At 41.2% G+C, this 19,735-nt stretch overlaps 1 protein-coding gene and 2 long non-coding RNA genes across 9 annotated transcripts in view; 2 read left to right on the forward strand and 1 right to left on the reverse strand.

The window, feature by feature from the left end:
* The window catches only part of LOC125960401 (uncharacterized), a 58,182-nt gene extending 53,173 nt beyond the window's left edge, over positions 1-5,009 (forward strand). Inside the window, exon 4 of the long non-coding RNA XR_007470001.1 lies at positions 4,880-5,009. This is a non-coding gene — a long non-coding RNA (uncharacterized LOC125960401). The remainder of the gene's footprint in view (positions 1-4,879) is intronic.
* LOC117203937 (uncharacterized) lies at positions 1-10,140 on the reverse strand. The gene is made up of 4 exons (XR_004486908.2): positions 10,022-10,140; positions 6,477-6,965; positions 4,860-4,986; positions 1-3,786 (listed from the first exon to the last, which is right to left on the reverse strand). It is a non-coding gene; the product is annotated as an uncharacterized LOC117203937 (long non-coding RNA).
* ATP23 (ATP23 metallopeptidase and ATP synthase assembly factor homolog) overlaps positions 9,970-19,735 on the forward strand; it is a 21,298-nt gene continuing 11,532 nt past the window's right edge. For 2 of the 7 annotated variants that reach the window (XM_049694021.1, XM_049694023.1), the window contains exons 1-3: positions 10,274-10,411; positions 10,741-11,007; positions 19,654-19,727. In XM_049694021.1, coding sequence (XP_049549978.1) covers positions 10,841-11,007; positions 19,654-19,727 — 241 coding nt within the window. In that variant the 5' untranslated portion in view covers positions 10,274-10,411; positions 10,741-10,840. Of the gene's footprint in view, positions 10,421-10,740; positions 11,008-19,653; positions 19,728-19,735 lie in introns of those variants that run through there. The other 5 variants (XM_049694022.1, XM_033440500.2, XM_004276576.4 and 2 more) reach the window with 5 other exon arrangements.

Consider the following 19,735-nt stretch of genomic DNA (forward strand, 5'->3'; position numbering starts at 1 on the left):
AATATTTAATTCTTTTTTACTTATCTTTTTTACACATCAAATATTTAAATACATGAGTTTAAATAAGTAAATAATGATACTAAAATGATACTTAAAAAAAAAGACCTCTCACTGTCAATCTTTGATAGATGTGAGAGAACCAACTCATAATTTTGAAAATTGGTAAATAGAAAGAATTGTGTTAATCCTGCCTTTCCTATATGAACTGTATTTCAGGGGAACCAAATAGATTTGAAGGGAAGTTTCTTTGTCTTTGAAATTTTCTCCTTATAGAAGCATTTCAGCAAATAAGTGAATTATAGAATAACACCATTTTGTAAACCCAAATACATTAATATGTCAAGGTAACGATTATCAATAGCTGCTAACAATATAAAAAGCGAGACAACTATAAACCAAAAAGATTGCCAACACCAAATGTTGGAGAGGATGTGAAGCAACTGGAACTCTCATACATTGTTGACAGAAATGTAAAATGGTACAACCACTTTTAAGAACTGTTTGGCAGTCTTTTTTAAAGTTAAAAAATCATTTTCACTCCTAAGTATTTACCCAGAAAAAATGAAATGCCCATAACTCAATATGTATAAAAATGTTCATAGACGCCTTATTCATAATAGCCCCACACTGGAAACAACCCTAATATCTATAAACAGGAGAAAAGATAAATTATGGTACATTCATATAATGAAATAATACTCAGCAATAAAAAGGATGAACTAGTGAACTGATATATCAACAACATGGATAAAGTTAAAAGGTAATATGTTAACAAACGACACAAAAGAGTATATGCTGTATAATTCCATTGGCATAAAGTCCAAGAACAGGCAAAAGTGTCTATGGGGATGGAAGCGAGAAAGTGGTTGGCTCTGTGGGTGGAGGGGAATTGACTGTAAAGACTCAGGAGGTAACTTTCTGGGGTGATGGAAATATTCTATATCTTGTTTTGGGAGTAAACTACATGGATGTACACAATTGCTAAAACGAACTGAACAGTTAAGATTTGTGCACTTTATTTTAACCCATTTAAAAAGACAACCAGATTTTTTGTGCCTCCTGATGGGTGTACACAAAACTCACAAAATATTCTTGACAAAAACATTGAATCTGAAATCTGATCAAGCTCCTAGATCTAAGTATCAATTTATAGGCAACAGAGGGGACAAAGAAACTTATTTAATAACATCCTGGGGATGTGAGAGCTTTATTGTGGGGAACTTTATTGAAGTATGGTCTTTAGACTCCCGCAAGGGGCCCTACTCGTGCCCTCCTCTAGCTGCGTCCTTTCAGATGGGGCAGGAAGTCCACGGGACCAAGGGGATATGCCACTGCCCCTTCCAGACCATGTTCTGGCTCCCTAGAACCTGAACTTCTCACTTTATACAACCTACGCCTGCTTTCAGGGCCTGCGTGGGTCTCTTCTTTAGTTCATCTTCCCAAGGTTTGACTGTGCAGCCAGGGGTAGCTGTTTGCAGAAGATGTAGATTGAGCTTAGAGATGTGGGTGGGAGGAGGGGTGGGGGCAGGAGGGGTGGGCAGGGTGTCCTTGAGAAGGAGATGGAGCCAGGGGTGGAAAGAGAATGGGACAGCCTGTGGGCCACAGGCCAGCTGTCCTGTACAACCACAATCCAGTGAGGAACTCTAAGGAGTCTGAGAATTCGAAATTCTAACTTGGCCTTCCAGGTCTAAGAGGGTTTATTTGTCAAGGAAGGATCATAGAACATATTTAACTGTTAGCTGGAGTTATAGCATTTAAATACTTAGATATATGGTATTTCGGGCTCCATTTGTACTACTGTCCCAGGTCTGTAAATGTTAGGGTCAGGCCTACTCTCAAAACTCCTAAGCTCAAACAGCCCAGTTACTTCCCCAAATAAATTGCAAGAAAAAAAAAAAAAGAGGAGGGAGGGAGAATCTATAGATTAGGAAAAATGTGAACCGATTGGAATGTCTGGATCTCAATCTAACTGTAAAATGATGTATAAAATAAAAAATTGGAACACTGATTGGATATAATTGATCTTATGAAGAAATTGTTAGGATTTTTTCTTTTTAGTGTGATAATGGTATCAAGATTATGTTTTAGAGAATTCCCTGGAGGTCCAGGGAATTTAGGGCTCTGGGTTAGGGTTAGGGTTAGGGCTCTGTGCTTTCACTGCCAAGGGCCCGGGTTCCATCCCTGGTCAGGGAACTAAGATCCTGCAAGATACACAGCGCGGCCAAAAAAAAAAAGAAAAGATTATGTTTTAAAAGCATCCTTGTCTTTTAGAGGTACATATTTATATATATATATATGTATATATATATTTATTTATTTTTGGCCGCGCCGCACGGCTTGCAGGATCTCAGTTCCCAACCAGTGAAAGCCTGGAATCCTAGCTGCTAGGCCACCAGGGAAGTCCCTGTATTAAAATATTTACAGATAAAATGTTTTGGATTTACTTCAAAAATTGGGGTGGGAGAGGGAGTAGGTTGGACTATAAACAAGGGTGTCAACTGAAGCTGAGTGGAGATACATAGGAGTTCATGCTCGTCTCACTTTTGCGTAACCTTGAAAGTCACTCGCAATCCCACCAGAGTTTCCATTACTAACATTTTGTTAAATATTACTTCTATGTGCACTTACCTATTTATATAAATAGGATCACAATGAACATGATGCTTTGTAACTAGCTCTTTTCACTCAAAAGTATATTTAGTCTCTTACTTATAAAACTTTAAGTTGTTTCTAATTTTTAACTAATATCATAACAAGTTATTTTCTGATTTGCCTGATTATCACCTCTGAATTCATTCCTAGAAGTATCACTGGTGGTTCAAAGTATACATATTTAACATTTTGATACATGTTGCCAGATTGCACTCAGAAAGGCTGAACATACTTATATTCCCACAGGACCCTCTTTCACTTCTCTGCCAACACCAACCTTTGTAGCTTTGCTAATCCAATGAAAACATGTCATCTCATTGTTGGGATTTTTGTATTTCATAACTAGCAAGAATAAAAATATTCTCCTATGCTTTGTAGAGTGTGTGTGTGTTGTTTGCTTGTTCATGTTCTTTACCAGGTTTGCCTGTTAGGGTGTTGAACCTTTTTATTGACATGTAAGAGCTCTTTGTGTATTAATGACATACACATTTGTCATATATGTTGCAAACATTTTCTCTTGGGTTGTTGCTTCAACTTCAATTATGGTATATGTGTGTGTGTGTGAGCGTTGTTTTTGTTGTTGTTGTTTTCCCATGTAGTAATTTTTTTTTTTTTTTTTTTGCGGTATGCGGGCCTCTCACTGTTGTGGCCTCTCCCATTGCGGAGCACAGGCTCCGGACGCGCAGGCTCAGTGGCCATGGCTCACGGGCCTAGCCGCTCCGCGGCATGTGGGATCTTCCCAGACCGGGGCACGAACCCGTGTCCCCTGTATCGGCAGGCGGACTCTCAACCACTGTGCCACCAGGGAAGCCCTCAAATATTGTCTTTTTTAAAAAAATTATTTATTTATTTATTTTGGGGGGCTGTGTTGGGTCTTCGTTGCTGCGTGTGGGCTTTCTCTAGTTGCAGTGAGCGGGGGCTGCTCTTCATTGCGGTGTGTGGGCTTCTCATTGCGGTGGCTTCTCTTGTTGCAGATCACGGGCTCTAGGCATGAGGGCTTCAGTAGTTGTGGCACATGGGCTCAGTAGTTGTGGCTCGCAGGCTGTAGAGCGTAGGCTCAGTAGTTGTGGTGCACGGGCTTAGTTGCTCCGCGGATGTGGGATCTTCCCGGATTAGGGCTCGAACCTGTGTCCCCTGCATTGGCAGACAGATTCTTAGCCACTGCGCCACCAGGGAAGCCCTACATCATCATTTTAAATGGTACAAAGCATCCCACTAACTGCGTATCAGGGTAGTCAGTCAGACTGCAACTCTACATTCCCTTCCTAGATAACCTGCGGATGCTCTTACTTAAACTAGTATGAGTGAACTTCTCTTATCTGCAACAATATTATCCAAGTCTAAGAAGTATGGGTGTAATATATTTAACCTATCTTTTTTGGTGGACAAACTGTAATGAACTCCACCCAGCTTAACACACGTATGCAGTTTTGATTATTTCCTTTTGAGAACATCCTGGAAGTATAGTTGCTTAGTTAAAGTATATATTTTAAGGATTTTGATACATATTTCTAAAATGCCTGGGGAAGGGGGACATGTACGAATTTCTATCCCCACCTGCAATGCTTGTTTCACTGAACAATTGCCCAATGCATATACTAATTTCTTTTTAATCTTTGCCAATTTAATAGGCATTTAATATGCCATTTATATTTTTAGCTAATGTGGCTGAACATACCTATTTATTGGCCATTTTTATATATATCTTTTGACATATTTTTGTTACTCTTTTGCCGATTTTCAATAGTTTAAAAATTACTAACATCCATACCCACCTTGACATCCTCTTTCCTAGTTCTGCCTCCTATCTAAGCTAATTTGTGTACCTGATCTATGGATCTCATCTCCTCTTTTTTTTTTTTACATCTTTATTGGGGTATAATTGCTTTACAATGGTGTGTTAGGTTCTGCTTTATAACAAAGTGAATCAGTTATACATATACGTATGTTCCCATATCTCTTCCCTCTTGCGTCTCCCTCCCTCCCACCCTCCCTCTCCCACCCCTCCAGGCGGTCACAAAGCACCGAACTGATCTCCCTGTCATCTCCTCTTTCTTTATGGAATCATTCAATCAGTTATTCTCTTTCTTGGCAGTATCTTTAACTACCAGGTTTTTTTCTCTTATACTAACAAACATCACTGTCTGTTCTCCTTACAGAGAAACTAACATTTTTCTTTCACTTGCCATTCTCCTCCGGCTACTGACCTTTTTCTTCTCCTTTACAGCCAAACATCTTGAAAGAATTGTCTTCACATGCTGCGTCCACTTCATCCCTGTTTCTTCAACTCATTACAGATGATTTACATTAAGGTCTTCAATGCTGTCTTTGTTGCTAAGATTTTAGTAACAGAATTATATCATATACATGTGAAAAAGCAGGACTTAAAATGGTTTTCCCCAAATATACTCAACTATGCAAAAAATATTTATGCAGAGAAAATAACATATGTAATATATGAAAATTTTAAGTTACTTCTGGATGACTGGTGAGTTTTATTTTCTTCTTTTAAAAAATATCCTCAGGGGCTTCCTTGGTGGCTCAGTGGTTAAGAATCTGCCTGACAATGCAGGGGACACGGGTTTGAGCCCTGGTCCGGGAAGATCCCACATGCCACGGAGCAACTAAGCCTGTGCGCCACAACTACTGAGCCTGTGCTCTAGAGCCCGTGAGCCACAACTACTGAAGCCCGTGCGCCTAGAGCCCATGCTCCACAACAAGAGAAGCCACCACAATGAGAAGCCCGCACACCGCAACGAAGGGTAGCCCCCACTCTCCATAACTAGAGAAAGCCTGTGCACAGCAACAAAGACCCAACAAAGCCAAAAAAATATATATATCCTCAGGACTTCCCTGGTGGTCCACAGTTAAGACCGCGCTCCCAATGCAGCGGGTGCGGGGTTTGATCCCTGGTCGGGGAACTAGATCCCGCATACCGCAGCTAAAGATCCCGCATGGGGCAACGAAGATCCCATGTGCTGCAACTAAGACCCCGCACAGCCAAAAAAAAAGTCTTCAATTTAATTAATTAATTAATTTATTTCAGTGGTTACCCTTCTTTATTTCATTTTAGTTCACATTCCTTTAGACTAGTTAACAAAGGTAGTTTACGTTTATCCAACAAATATCTGTGGAGAACCAAATGAGCCGAGCCTCAATGCAATTGAGATAAATATAAAATATGCCCTGCCCACAAGGAGGTCTCCAAAGTTGGAAGAACAGATGTCACTAAATGAATCATAATTACTATGATAAATATGCAAATGTTCATAAAGAAGAGCATATTCTATCTTGAATGGGAGGTGGACAAAAGTCCCAGGGAAGGACTGTAAAGGACATAATACCTAAATGAGGATTTGAACAAAGAAAATTAAGGCAAGGAAGAGCATTTTTACCATTTGCAAAAGGAGCAGACTTGAAAAAGCATAGTACTGCAGAAATTAAAAGTTAGCTGGAACATAAATGGGGGAGTTTAGCATGGAGAGGGAGGAGGGTGGTAATTAATGTCCCTTTGTGGCCAGAATTACACTGTGATCACTGTTACAAGTGATTAATCCCACACACTCTATTTTCTGTTCATTACATGGAAAAAAATATTCACATTATTTCCCTAACGGAATTCAAAAATTCCTTTTGGGGAAAGTAATTTCCCCAAAATTTCTTCATCTAAAATCCTTATGCCCTTACCATATCTCAAGGGGCAGTCTACAATTTGAGTGTGAATTTTAAGTTCTCAATTTGTGGCCCCATAAAATGTCCTTAAACAAGAATTTTACGTTGATATTAGAACACATTACAGTGTTAATCAGAAATTCTTAACTTACATTTTCTGAGAGGAGGCAGAAAAGTAAAGTAAAGAAATGACAGTCAGGAGCCGCTGGGCTACTTCATTTGGCCAAAAGGCTGAAAGAAGAAGGGGGTCGTGACCCAGATTCTCAGAGGTGGCGCTCCCGCCTAGGGCACGACTAGATAACCTGACAGGACAACTGTCTCCTGAAAGGGCCCTTCTTCCCTCTTCGCTCATCCCACATGGCCTCTGAGCGTCTCAGACTGTCCAGCTAACGGCGCCAAACCGCGGATAACCGCCAAGCCCCTCTGGTTGCCCCGGTAACAGCCAGCCACACCAACCCGGCTCCTTTAAATCTTCCCAGAATGCTGCGTGCCTTCTCCCATTCACTTCCGGGTTCGGAGGGCTGACTCCTGCTGGAAGTAGGTGTGTTTGTTGGTGGGTTGCGTTTCCCAGCGGTGTGCGATTACCGGGCCGAGTGTGGCGTGTTCCCGCGGAGAGTGGTGGAGATTGTTTTGTTCTTTCCCTGTATTCAAAATGACTGGATCACTAAGGAAAGGCTATAATGTCCCCCAAGTTTTGGCGGCCCTGGAGAAGTGGATTTATTAGTTGAGAAAAAACAAAGCTAGAAAGCACTTTAAAGTTATATGCAACTTCATTTGTTGCTGTGATTTATTTAAGCAGCTTCAAACAACTTACTATAAAACAACTATTTTTGCTTTAGAGAATGAAGGCAAGCACAGGTGCAAACAAAACAAAACTCCCAAATTTCATCTTTCTCTCATGTGCCTGATGCACAGTGAGCCCAAACCAAAACGTGGGAGTTTGGAGCAGAGAAAGGTATGTTGCAGGGCCCAGCAAGGAGAAGGGACAGAGCTCCTGCTCAAAATACCCTGAACTCCCGGAAGGGTTTCTGCAAAGCATTTTTAAAAGCCAGGTGAGGGAGACTGGTTGCAGGGTATGTGATCAGGTCCTGCACAATTCTCTGGTTGATGTTGAGCTAATAGGGCGGTTAACATTATCAATCCTTAGGGGCCTATAGGGTCTGGGGGCTCATCATCATCAAGTAATTTCTTCCATTGGTGGTGGTTTTAGCATCTGTAACTCAGGAAGTGTGCATCAGATACTATTATCTAGGTATTTCAGAGGAGCTACAGCGAGGATATGGGGGAGGGGGTCCGTCCTGGGAAGGCCCCATAGGGTCCTGCTCGGTTACATATCCACCCAGAAACAACCACTAAAAACACTTTGCAGCAGTCTTCCAGACCCTCTCTGTGCATATAATAAATTTCCAGCTTGTACATGCTATTTTGTAACCTAAAAAGCTTTTATGAACATATTTCATTTAAAAAACAACATGGTTGTATGTTTTCCATTGCACTTTTTGTTAAAACAGTTTCTATCCTTTTTGTTCTTAATTAGTACTGCAATGGAGAAATGAAAATCCTTATAGCTAAGTCTTTGCCCATGTTCTCATTTCTTTGTGGTGATTATTTTTCTCTTTTTACCTTAGTAATTTGTATTTGCACTTCCCTCTCTCTCCCCTAATGCCGTCCCATTCCACTCCTATGTCTTTATAGTATAAATGGATGAAGTTAACATATATGCCATCCAAAGGCTACTCAATTTTTTTAAAGTATACCTTTCTGATTATAAAGGTAATACATGCTTATTGTAGAACATTAGGAAAATTTGGAAAAATAATAAAAATATTCTGATACCTAGACAACTACTGATCATATCTTGGTGTACAATTTTCTAGTTTTCTCTCTGTTGCTTTCAGCAATGAACATTGAAAAAATGTTTGCTAATTTGGTGCGGGGAAATGAGAGCTTTTAATTTGCATTTTTTTGCTTATTCATATAGCTGAATAGTATTTCAAATGTTTACAGTCTGTGGTCCATTTCAGGCCCCATCTTTTCTATCTAGCCTTCCCTGAGAATTCCAGACTAATTACACTAACTTGAAATGGTCTAGTTTTCCATATGTGTATATTTTAGTCCTCTAACTAGATTAAGAGCTAGTTGTGTGGTCCTGGATTATTCAGTTTCGCTGAGCCCACTTTCTTTATCTGAAAAATATAGTGATAACAATATTTATATTGCAGGGTTGTGGTAGGGATTAGAAATAATGTATTGCAGGTGAGCTCAATAAAAAGTAGCTTTTTTTTGTTACAGCTTTAGTAGTCTATGTACATAGAAGGTGTTCATAATATTATTTTTCAAATGAGTAATCCTAGCATCTCACTCAATTTAGATACTTATTGAGCGCCTATGACACATAGGTACTGTTCATAATCCTCAATGTCTCTTGAACCTTTATGAATTAGATACATTTCTTACATAAATCATATGCTCCTCTCAACCTTAGAAGTTCTCTTATCCTGTTTCTGCTGCCATGCCTGGCCCATCATAGCAGGTACTGAATAAATGTGTGAGTTGAACTGAGTAAATTTACTGGGAAAAGAGAAACACAAATTAGTTAAAACCTGTCAGGCAGTGATGAAGCCATAATAGGTATGAAGTACTTTGTACATTGGGAGATCAGGAGAGATTAATTTTGATTAAGGTATCTGGGAAGGCCCTGTGGATTAGGAAGATTTGATCAGGACCTGGATCATAAGGACTGAGGATGGGGGCTTAAAGATGGAAATATGAGTTAAGGCTTGGAGTTATAAGTAAAAAGGTTGTATTTTGTTATGTTGATGAAAAAATTAATAGTCGATCTAAGAAAGAAATGGAAAATTTTATTTGAGCGAATCTGAGGATTATAACCTGGGAGACAGTCTTTCAGAAAGCTCTGAGCACTGTTTCACCCACTAGAAATCACAGCACAGTTAAAGAAGTTTTTGAGACAAAGTATTATACGTCAAATGAATTATTGACAGAAGGAAGGTTATCTCCCAAGGAGTTATGGAGTAGTGGGTCATCCTGACCCTATACAAGATTAAGAAGGAATATCTTCTAAGGAGGTCTGGTTAATGCAGATGCACAATATACTCTAAGGGGGAGGGAGGAGGCCCAAACTGGCAGAGAAAAATTTTGTTTAAATTTTTCTTGCCTTGCCATAAAATATGAATTTTATTTCATCAATTATCAGAGAGTTATTTGCAGTGGCAAAAGAGTAGGGTGGGCGAATGGGCCTAGAAGAGGCAGAAAAAAAGTAGTTGGGTCTTATATTTTGAGGGTTTTGACGCGACCATTCATTATAATTGCAGCTTTCAAACGTTTCTGAAAAACAGGGCTTTTAATATGGCTTGGGGCGTCAAGAGAGAGAGGTGGACCAGAGGCTGCAATTAGCCTGCTGGTGGACAAAGCAGGGAGTGCGAAGATGGCAGAAACCTTCAGAGGGAGAAGGGTATTTAATGGCCAGTACTGGTCAGGAGGTAAGGACAGAGTGTGCACGAGTAAGCAGGGCTGCGGAACAAGGCTTATGGGGACGGCACAAGCACGCTGAGCGGCGAAGGCCGAGCCCACATCAGGCGGGTTGTAGCCTGCGAGGGTACTCTCTAACCCCAGCTCAGCCAGCAGGCGCTTGGCCCCGCCCCTTGCCCGCCTAGCAGCCGTCGCCCCGCCCCGTTACCGTCTTCCCTCCCGGCGCCTGTGGCCCAGCGCTCCTTCGGTCTCCGGGCTTGTGGACCCCTGCGGCCGTCGCCCGGCTGGCGCCAGGTCGGCTCGGCGGAGGGAGGGCCTGGGCTGTGGGTAGGCGGGAGGGAGGTTGCCTTTCCCTGTCTCCCCTCGGGCCGCCTGAGGCGGGCGGAAGCAGCTGCAAAGTCCGTGGGCGGCATGGCAGGAGCTCCGGATGAACGCGGCCCGGGCCCCGCTGCGGGGGAGCAGCTGCAGCAGCAACACGTCGGGTGCCAGGTCTTCCCGGAGCGGTTGGCTCAGGGGAAGCCACAGCAAGGGTTCCTCTCCAGCTTCTTCACCAACAACCAGAAGTGCCAGCTTATGCTCTTGCAGACTTTGGAGACAAGTAGGAGCCGTGAGCCTGGGGGCTGGGCGTCTGCGGAGGGTGCGGTGGGGGGTGTCTGAGAGCCGGCGGGCAGGGAGGGGCCTTGGTGCCGCTCCGCTAGGGAGCTCCGGGTTCAGCCCAGGTCGGGGGCGGGGTTCAGGCACCAAGTGCAGAGTTAAAGGCAGATTTTTGTGAGGGCGGGTGTGGGGGTCTGAGCCTCAGTTTCCATCAGAGGAAGCGCGGAGGCCCCTTTCAGCACTACTTTTGCTTGCGGCGTGATTGAGGAGTTGGGTTAGGAGTTTGCCCTTTCCGTCACGCGCACTGGTCTGACAGATCCTTTGATATTTTAGGTAAATTATGCAGTAATATGAGGAATTGAGAGTCCAGGTGAAGCAGAGTTTTAAAGAACCATGTTAATTAAGGCATACCTGCTGAAACTGCACAACTCAGATGGGATTTGAACCCCGCCAAAACTCAGCTTGGGACTTGAACCCGCAGGCTGGGACTCCAACCCACTGCCTTTTAATTGAAATTGCTCTCCTGGTCTCAGGACTTAATGAAGCTCAGGTTCTTTATGTCTCACTGCAGAAGCAATTCGGCGAGAGGCAAAGTGATAGGTAAGAAGTAGATTTGTTGAGAGAGAGACACACACTCCATAGAGTGTGGGCCATCTCAGAAGGGGAGAGGCCCTGGGAGATACACATTCCATAGACAGAATACAGTCTGTCTCAAAAGGTGAGAGCAGCCAGGAAATATGGGTGGTTAGTTTTTATGGGCTGGGTAATTTCATAGGCTAATGAGTGGGAGGATTATTCCAACTATTTTGGAGAAGGGGTGGGGATTTCCAGGATTTGGGCCACTGCCCACTTTTCGGTCTTTTATAGTTAGCCTTGGAACAGTCATGGTGCCCGTGGGTGTGTTATGTAGCATACGCTAATGTATTACAATGAGCGTATAATGAGGCTCAAGATCTACTGGAAGTTGAATCTTCTTCCATCTTGGGCCTAATCGGTTCTAACCAGGTTTTAACCAGTTTATGTCGTGTCCACAACAGCTCTGTCATTCTTTAAGGGTTGTGCCCTGCCCTCTTCCCTCCTGTTAAAAACAAGTTTTGCAATCCTACCCTTTGATGGAAAGGGTTCTTAACCTTCATACATGGGTGGACGTCAGAGTGTAGAAATTCCTGACATGGACTACGAAACCGTATGTGTATGCCCCTAAGTGCATTTTTCTGGGGAGAGAGTTCATAGCTCCATGATATTCTCAGAGAGACCCACGATCCCAAAAAGGTTAAGAACCACTGTTGTGGGTTAAATAGGGACACCATCTGCTGACCAATTTTTCTCTAATCCCAGGGACATTGCACTAGAGATTTCTTAACTTTTTTACATTGCCATCTAAAGTTTACTTTAGATACATTTAGAAAATCAAAGACTTAAACTTATTGTTCCAAAGTAAGGTTACTGTTTAATAGCTGGCCAGTCACACTTCAAAAGTCAACCACCCAATTATTTTCCAGCCTTCTTGAGATTACCTGCATCTAGGGAGTCAAGGGAGGAGGAGGGGGAGTAGAGAAAATGATGTCATTGTATTTACTTTGCAAATATGTATTGAATGCCTCCTAGGTTCTGGTTTGGGCAAATACAGAGAGGAGTTGGGACCCTGCCTTTAAGATCTTTCAAAGTGGAATGCAGTGGAAAGAACGTAGGCTGCAGAATTAGACATGGGTTCAAATTTTGATCCCTTGTTACGTATGGAAGAGTGATTTAACTCTCTGATCCTCTCTATCTTTATCTGAGGGAAAAAAAAAAAGGGAGTGGGGGAGGGATAAAAATACCCCTTTTAGGGTTGTTGTGAGGAATAGATTTTATGAGTGTAAAGGGCCAGCATATCAGGAGCTGAGTAAAGAAAAGGTAGCTGTTCTTACAGTGGCAGAGCCAAAAAGTGGATGAAGAGTTGATATAGGCAGGATATGAGGAGGGTGAGGTGCTGAACTTGAGACCCAGTAGGAATTAACCCACCTCAGCCTTTCAAGGGGAAGGCTGCTGGGAGAACCTGTTGGTAGTATTAAAGCATCAACTTAAAGCTGTAAAATCCTATCCCTGGGGCGAGTGTGATGGGAGAAATCAGACCTCAAGGGCGACCTTTGTTTTCTTTTTCTCCAAAGCAAATCCATTCCAAATACTGCAGGTCCTTTTTGAAGTACCAAACCAATGTGCTCCCAGAAATTTTTTTTTTAAGAGGACTGTAGGCTTTTGAATCCATTTCAACTTTGTAAAACTCTTAGTTGCTTGAATAATAATGCACTTAGTATGGTGCCTGATACCTGATATACACTAAATAATACTTATTATTAATAATAATTGTTTTATTGTTAACTCTCTTAAGAGGGGTCAGGTTAGTAAAGCAGTAACCTATACTTAACTTTCTCATCCCACACTAATTTTACTCACCTGTTTTTGCTTTCAGCACTTAAAAACCTTGATTTTTTTCTCTTTTTTTTTGCTTATGTCACGTAATTTGCTGTGCATTTATACTCTCAGACAGGACATCTATGCGAAAAGTTGATATTAGAGGCACTTGGGTTCATAATACTTTGCTGTAATTTAGCAGGCACATAGATTCTTTTTTTTTATAAATAACAACTTTTATTTGTATTTTTCTCTTCTTGCTTTTTTTTTAAGCATCTTTATTGGATTTTAATTGCTTTACAGTGTTGTGTTAGTTTCTGCTGTATAACAAAGTGAATCAGCTATATGCATATGTATATCCCCATATCCCCTCCGTCTTGTGTCTCCCTCCCACCCTCCTTATCCCACTCCTCTAGGTGGTTGCAAAGCACTGAGCTGATCTCCCTGTGCTACGCAGCTGCTTCCCGCTAGCTATCTATTTCACGTTTGGTAGTGTATATATGTCAATGCTACTCTCTCACTATATCCCAGCTTACCCTTCCCCCTCCCCATGTCCTCAAGTCCATTCTCTACGTCTGTGTCTTTATTCCTGTCCTACTCCTAGGTTCCACTTTTTTTTTTTTTTAGATTCCATATGTATGTGTTAGCATACGGTACTTGTTTTTCTCCTTCTGACTAACTTTACTCTGTATGACAGACTCTAGGTCCATCCACCTCACTACAAATAACTCAGTTTCATTTCTTTTTTTTCTTTTTTTTTTGCGGTACGCGGGCCCCTCACTGCTGTGGCGTCTCCTGTTGCGGAGCACAGGCTCCGGATGCGCAGGCTCAGCGGCCATGGCTCACGGGCCCAGCCGCTCTGCGGCATGTGGGATCTTCCCGGACCGGGGCACGAACCCGTGTCCCCTGCATCGGCAGGCCGACTGTCAACCACTGCGCCACCAGGGAAGCCCTCATTTCTTTTTATGGCAGAGTAATATTCCATTGTATATATGTGCCACATCTGCTTTATCCATTCATCTGTCGATGGACACTTAGGTTGGTTCCATGTCCTGGCTGTTGTAAATAGTGCTGCAATGAACATTTTGGTACATGACTCTTTTTGAATTATGGTTTTCTCAGGGTATATGCCCAGTAGTGGGATTGCTGGGTCATATGGTAGTTCTATTTTTAGTTTTTTAAGGAACCTCCATACTGTTCTCCATAGTGGCTGTATCAATTTACATTCACACCAACAGTGCAAGAGGGTTGCCTTTTCTCCACACCTCCTCCACCATTTATTGTTTGTAGATTTTTTGATGATGCCATTCTGACCAGTGTGAAGTGATAACCTCATTGTAGTTTTGATTTGCATTTCTCTAATGATTAGTGATGTTGAGTGTCCTTTCAAGTGTTTGTTGGCAATCTGTATATCTTCTTTGCAGAAATGTCTATTTAGGTCTTCTGCCCATTTTTGGGTTGGGTTGTTCGTTTTTTGATATTGAGCTGCATGAGCTGCTTGTGTATTTTGGAGATTAATCCTTTGTCCATTTCTTCATTTGCAAATATTTTCTCCCATTCTGAGGGTTGTCTTTTCGTCTTGTTTATGGTTTCCTTTGCTGTGCAAAAGCTTTTAAGTTTCATTAGGTCCCATTTGTTTATTTATTTATTATTATTTTTTTAAAGAAGATGTTGGGGGTAGGAGTTTATTAATTTATTTAGTTTTGGCTGTGTTGGGTCTCCGTTTCTGTGCGAGGGCTTTCTCCGGTTGTGGCGAGCGCGGTGCGTGGGCCTCTCACTGTCGCGGCCTCTCTTGTTGTGGGGCATAGGCTCCGGATGCGCAGGCTCAGTAGTTGTGTCTCGCGGGCCTAACTGTTCCACGGCATGTGGGATCCTCCCAGACCAGGGCTCGAACCCCTGTCCCCTGCATTAGCAGGCAGATTCTCAACCACTGCGCCACCAAGGAAGCCCCTATTTTTTTTTTTTTTTGCTGTACTTGGGCCTCTCACTGTTGTGGCCTCTCCCGTTGCGGAGCACACGCTCCGGACGCGCAGGCTCAGCGGCCACGGCTCACGGGCCCAGCCGCTCCGCGGCATGTGGGATCTTACTGGACCAGGGCACGAACCCGTGTCCCCTGCATCGGCAGGCAGATTCTCAACCACTGCACCACCAGGGAAGCCCCGGAAGCCCCTATTTTTGTTTTTATTTCCATTTCTCTAGGAGGTGGGTCAAAAAGGATCTTAATGTGATTTATGTCATGGAGTGTTCTGCTTATGTTTTTCTCTAAGAGTTTGATAGTGTCTGGCCTTACATTTAGGTCTTTAATCCATTTTGAGTTTATTTTTGTGTATGGTGTTAGGAAGTGTTCTAATATCATTCTTTTACATGTAGCTGTCTAGTTTTCCCAGCATCACTTATTGAAGAGGCTGTCTTTTCTCCATTGTATATTCTTGCCTCCTTTATCAAAGATAAGGTGACCATATGTGCGTGGGTTTATCTCTGAGCTTTCTATCCTGTTCCTTTGATCTATATTTCTGGTTTTGTGCCAGTACCATACTGTCTTGATTAATGTAGCTTTGTAATATAGTCTGAAGTCAGGGAGCCTGATTCCTCCAGCTGTTTTTCTTTCTCAAGATTGCTTTGGCTATTCGGGGTCTTTTGTGTTTCTATACAAATTGTGTATTTTTTTCGTTCTAGTTCTGTGAAAAATGCCATTGGTAGTTTGATAGGGATTGCATTGAATCTGTAGATTGCTTTGGGTAGTATAGTCATCTTCACAATGTTGATTCTTCCAATCCAAGAACATAGTATATCTCTCCATCTGTTTGTATCGTCTTTAATTTCTTTCATCAGTGTCTTATCGTTTTCTGCATACAGGTCTTTTGTCTCCTTAGGTAGGTTTATTCCTAAGTATTTTATTCTTTTTGTTGCAGTGGTAAATGGGAGTGTTTCCTTAATTTCTTATTCAGATTTCTCATCATTAGTGTATAGGAATGCAAGAGATTTCTGTCCATTAATTTTGTACCGTTACTTTACCAGATTCGTTGATTAGGTCTAGTAGTTTTCTGGTAGCATCTTTAGGATTCTCTAGGTATAGTATCATGTCATCTGCAAACAGATGACTTCTTTTCTGATTTGGCTTCGTTTTATTTCTTTTTCTTCGCTGACTGCTGTGGCTAAAACTTCTAAAACTATGTTGAATAATAGTGGTGAGAGTGGGCAACCTTGTCTTGTTCCTGATCTTAGAGGAAATGGTTTCAGTGTTTCACCATTGAGAACGTTGTTGGCTGGGTTTGTCATATAGCCTTTATTATGTTGACATAGGTTCCTGCTATGCCTACTTTCTGGAGAGTTTTTATCATAAATGGGTGTTCAATCTTGTCGAAAGCTTTTTTTGCATCTATTGAGATTATCATATGGTTTTTATCCTTCAGTTTGTTAGTATGGTGTATCACATTGATTGATTTGCATATATTGAAGAATCCTTGCATTCCTGGGATAAACCCCACTTGATCATGGTGTATGATCCTTTTAATGTGCTGTTGGATTCTGTTTGCTAGTATTTTGTTGAGGACTTTTGCATCTAAGTACTTCAGAGATATTGGCCTGTAGTTTTCTTTTTTGTGACATCTTTGTCTGGTTTTGGTATCAGGGTGGTGGTGGCCTCGTAGAATGAGTTTGGGAGTGTTCCTCCCTCTGCTATATTTTGGAAGAGTTTGAGAAGGATTAGGTGCTAGCTCTTGTCTAAATGTTTGATAGAATTTGCCAGTGAAGCCATCTGGTCCTGGGCTTTTGTTTGTTGGAAGATTTTTAATCACAGTTTCAATTTCGGTGCTTGTGATTGGTCTGTTTATATTTTCTATTTCTTCCTGGTTCAGTCTCAGAAGATTGTGCTCTTCTAAGAATTTGTCCATTTCTTCCAGGTTGTCCATTTTATTGGCATATAGTTGCTTGTAGTAATCTCTCATGATCCTTTGTATTTCTGCAGTGTCAGTTTTTACTTCTCCTTTTTCATTTCTAATTCTGTTGATTTGAGTCTTCTCCCTTTTTTTCTTGATGAGTCTGGCTGATGGTTTATCAATTTTGTTTATCTTCTCAAAGAGCCAGCTTTTAGTTTTATTGATCTTTGCTATTGTTTCCTTCATTTCTTTTTCATTTATTTCTGAGCTGATCTTTATGATTTATTTCCTTCTGCTAACTTTGGTGTTTTTTTGGTTGTTGTTCTTTCTCTAATTGCTTTAGGTGTAAGTTTAGATTGTTTATTTGAGATTTTTCTTGTTTCTTGAGGTAGGTTTGTATTGCTATAAACTTCCCTCTTAGAACTGCTTTTGCTGCATTCCATAGGTTTTGGATCACCGTGTTTTCGTTGTAATTTGTCTCTAGGTATTTTTTGATTTCCTCTTTGATTTCTTCGGTGATCTCTTGGTTATTTAGTAACGTAGTGTTTAGCCTCCATGTGTTTGTGTTTTTTACGTTTTTTTCCCTGTAATTGTTGATTTCTAATTTCATAGCACCGTGGTCGGAAAAGATGCTTGATATGATTTCAGTTTTCTTAAATTTACCAAGGCTTGATTTGTGACCCAAGATGTGATCTATCCTGGAGAATGTTCTGTGTGCACTTGAGAAGAAAGTGTAATCTGCTCTTTTTGGATGGAATGTCCTATAAATATCAATTAAATCTATCTGGTCTGTTGTGTCATTTAAAGCTTGTGTTTCCTTATTAATATTCTGTTTGGATGATCTGTCCATTGGTGTAAGTGAGGTGTTAAAGTCCCCCACTATTATTGTATTACTGTCGATTTCCTCTTTTATAGCTGTTAGCAGTTGGCTTATGTATTGAGGTGCTCCTATGTTGGGTGCATATATATTTATAATTCTTTTATCTTCTTGGATTGATCCCTTTGATCATTATGTAGTGTCCTTCCTTGTCTCTTGTAATAGTCTTTATTTTAAAGGCTATTTTATCTCATATGAATATTGCTACTCCAGCTTTCTTTTGATTTCCATTTGCATGGAATATCTTTTTCTATCCCCTCACCTTCAGTCTGTATGTGTCCCTAGGTCTGAAGTGGGTCTCTTGTAGACAGCATATGTACAGGTCTTTTTTTGTATCCATTCAGCCAGTCTGTGTCTTTTGGTTGGGGCATTTAAGCATTTACATTTAATGTAATTATCGATATGTATGTTCCTATTAACATTTTCTTAATTGTTTTGGGTTTGTTTTTGTAGGTCTTTTCCTTCTCTTGTGTTTCCTGCCTAGAGAAGTTCCTTTAGCATTTTTAGCTGGTTTGGTGGTGCTGAATTCTCTTAACTTTTGCTTATCTGTAAAGGTTTTAATTTCTCCATTGAATCTGAATGAGTTGCTTGCTGGGTAGAGTAATCCTGTTTGTAGGGTTTTCCCTTTCAGCACTTTAAATATGTCCTGCCACTCCCCTGTGGCTTGCAGAGTTTCTGCTGAAAAATCAGCTGTTAACCTTATGGGGATTCCCTTGTATGTTATTTGTTGCTTTTCCCTTGCTGCTTTTAATATTTTTTCTTTGTATTTAATTTTTGATAGTTTGATTAATATGTGTCTCAGTGTGTTTCTCTTTGGGTTGATCCTGTATGGTACTCTCTGCACTTCCTGGACTTGACTGACTATTACGTTTCCCATGTTAGGGAAGTTTTCAACTATAATCTCTTCAAATATTTTCTCAGACCCTTTCTTGTTCTCTTCTTCTTCTGGGAGCCCTATAATTCGAATGTTGGTGTGTTTAGTGTTGTCCCAGAGCTCTCTGAGACTGTCCTCAATTCTTTTCATTCTTTTTTCTTTATTCTGCTCCCTGGCAGTTATTTCCACCATTGTATCTTCCAGCTCACTTATCTGTTCTTCTGCCTCAGTTATTCTGTTATTGATTCCTTCCAGAGTATTTTTAATTTCAGTAATTGTGTTGCTCATCACTGTTTGTTTGCTCTTTAGTTCTTCTAGATCCTTGTTAAATGTTACTTGTGTTTTCTCCATTCTGTTTCCAAGATTTTGGATCATCGTTACTCTCATTACTCTGAATTCTTTTTCAGGTAGTTTGTCTATTTTATCTTCCTTTATTTGGTCTTGTAGGTTTTTTATCTTGCTCCTTCCTCTGTAACATTTTTTTGTCGTTGCATTTTTTTTTTTTTTAATGGGTGGTGCTGTCTTCTTGTCTTACTGGTTGTTTGGCCTCAGGCCTCCAGCACTGGAGTTTGCAGGCAGTTGGATAGAGCTGGGTCTTGGTGCTGAGATGAGGACCTCCAGGAGGCCTCACTCTGGTTGATATTCCCTGGGGTCTGAGGTTCTCTGTTAGTCCAGCGGTTTGGACTCAGTGCTCCCACCACAGGAGCTTGGCCCGATCTCCCGCCTGGGATCCAAGACCCCACAAGCTTTGTGGTGCATTAAGAAAAGAAAAAAAAAAGGAAGAAAGAAAGAAAAAAGGAACAGTACAATATCAAAGAATAAAAAACAAAATAAAATTAGAAAGATAAAAAAATATATTAGGAAAAATAAAACTATAATTGAAACAACTGCAACAGGGTAAAATAAAACCACAAGAGAAAAAAGAAAAAAAAAGGGGGGGGGTGAACAAGCCAAAAGGAGAGAACAATAACAAAGTATAAAGAATAAAATAAAATTAGAAAAATAAAAGAGTAAAAAAAATAAAAATATAAAAGAATGAACAACAATGAATCAACAAGGTAACACAGAACCCTAATGTAAAAGTGGAAAAAAAAAAAAAGGCCTTGGCTATGGGGGTGAAACTTAGACAGGGGCGGAACTCAGGCAGGGGTGGGGTTTAGGGTGGGGCAGAACCTAGGCAGGTTGGGGGTGATGTTTGAGCATGGTGTGGGGCCTCTGCTTAGGACCTGCCCACGGAAGGGGAGAGGCAGCACGTCAAAAGGATGGCCTCTGGAGTGTGGAGTTCCGGAGTTTGGAGGTAGGGCG

The sequence above is a fragment of the Orcinus orca genome, chromosome 11 (genome assembly GCF_937001465.1).
Source record: "Orcinus orca chromosome 11, mOrcOrc1.1, whole genome shotgun sequence".
NCBI classification, from domain to species: Eukaryota; Metazoa; Chordata; class Mammalia; order Artiodactyla; family Delphinidae; genus Orcinus; species Orcinus orca.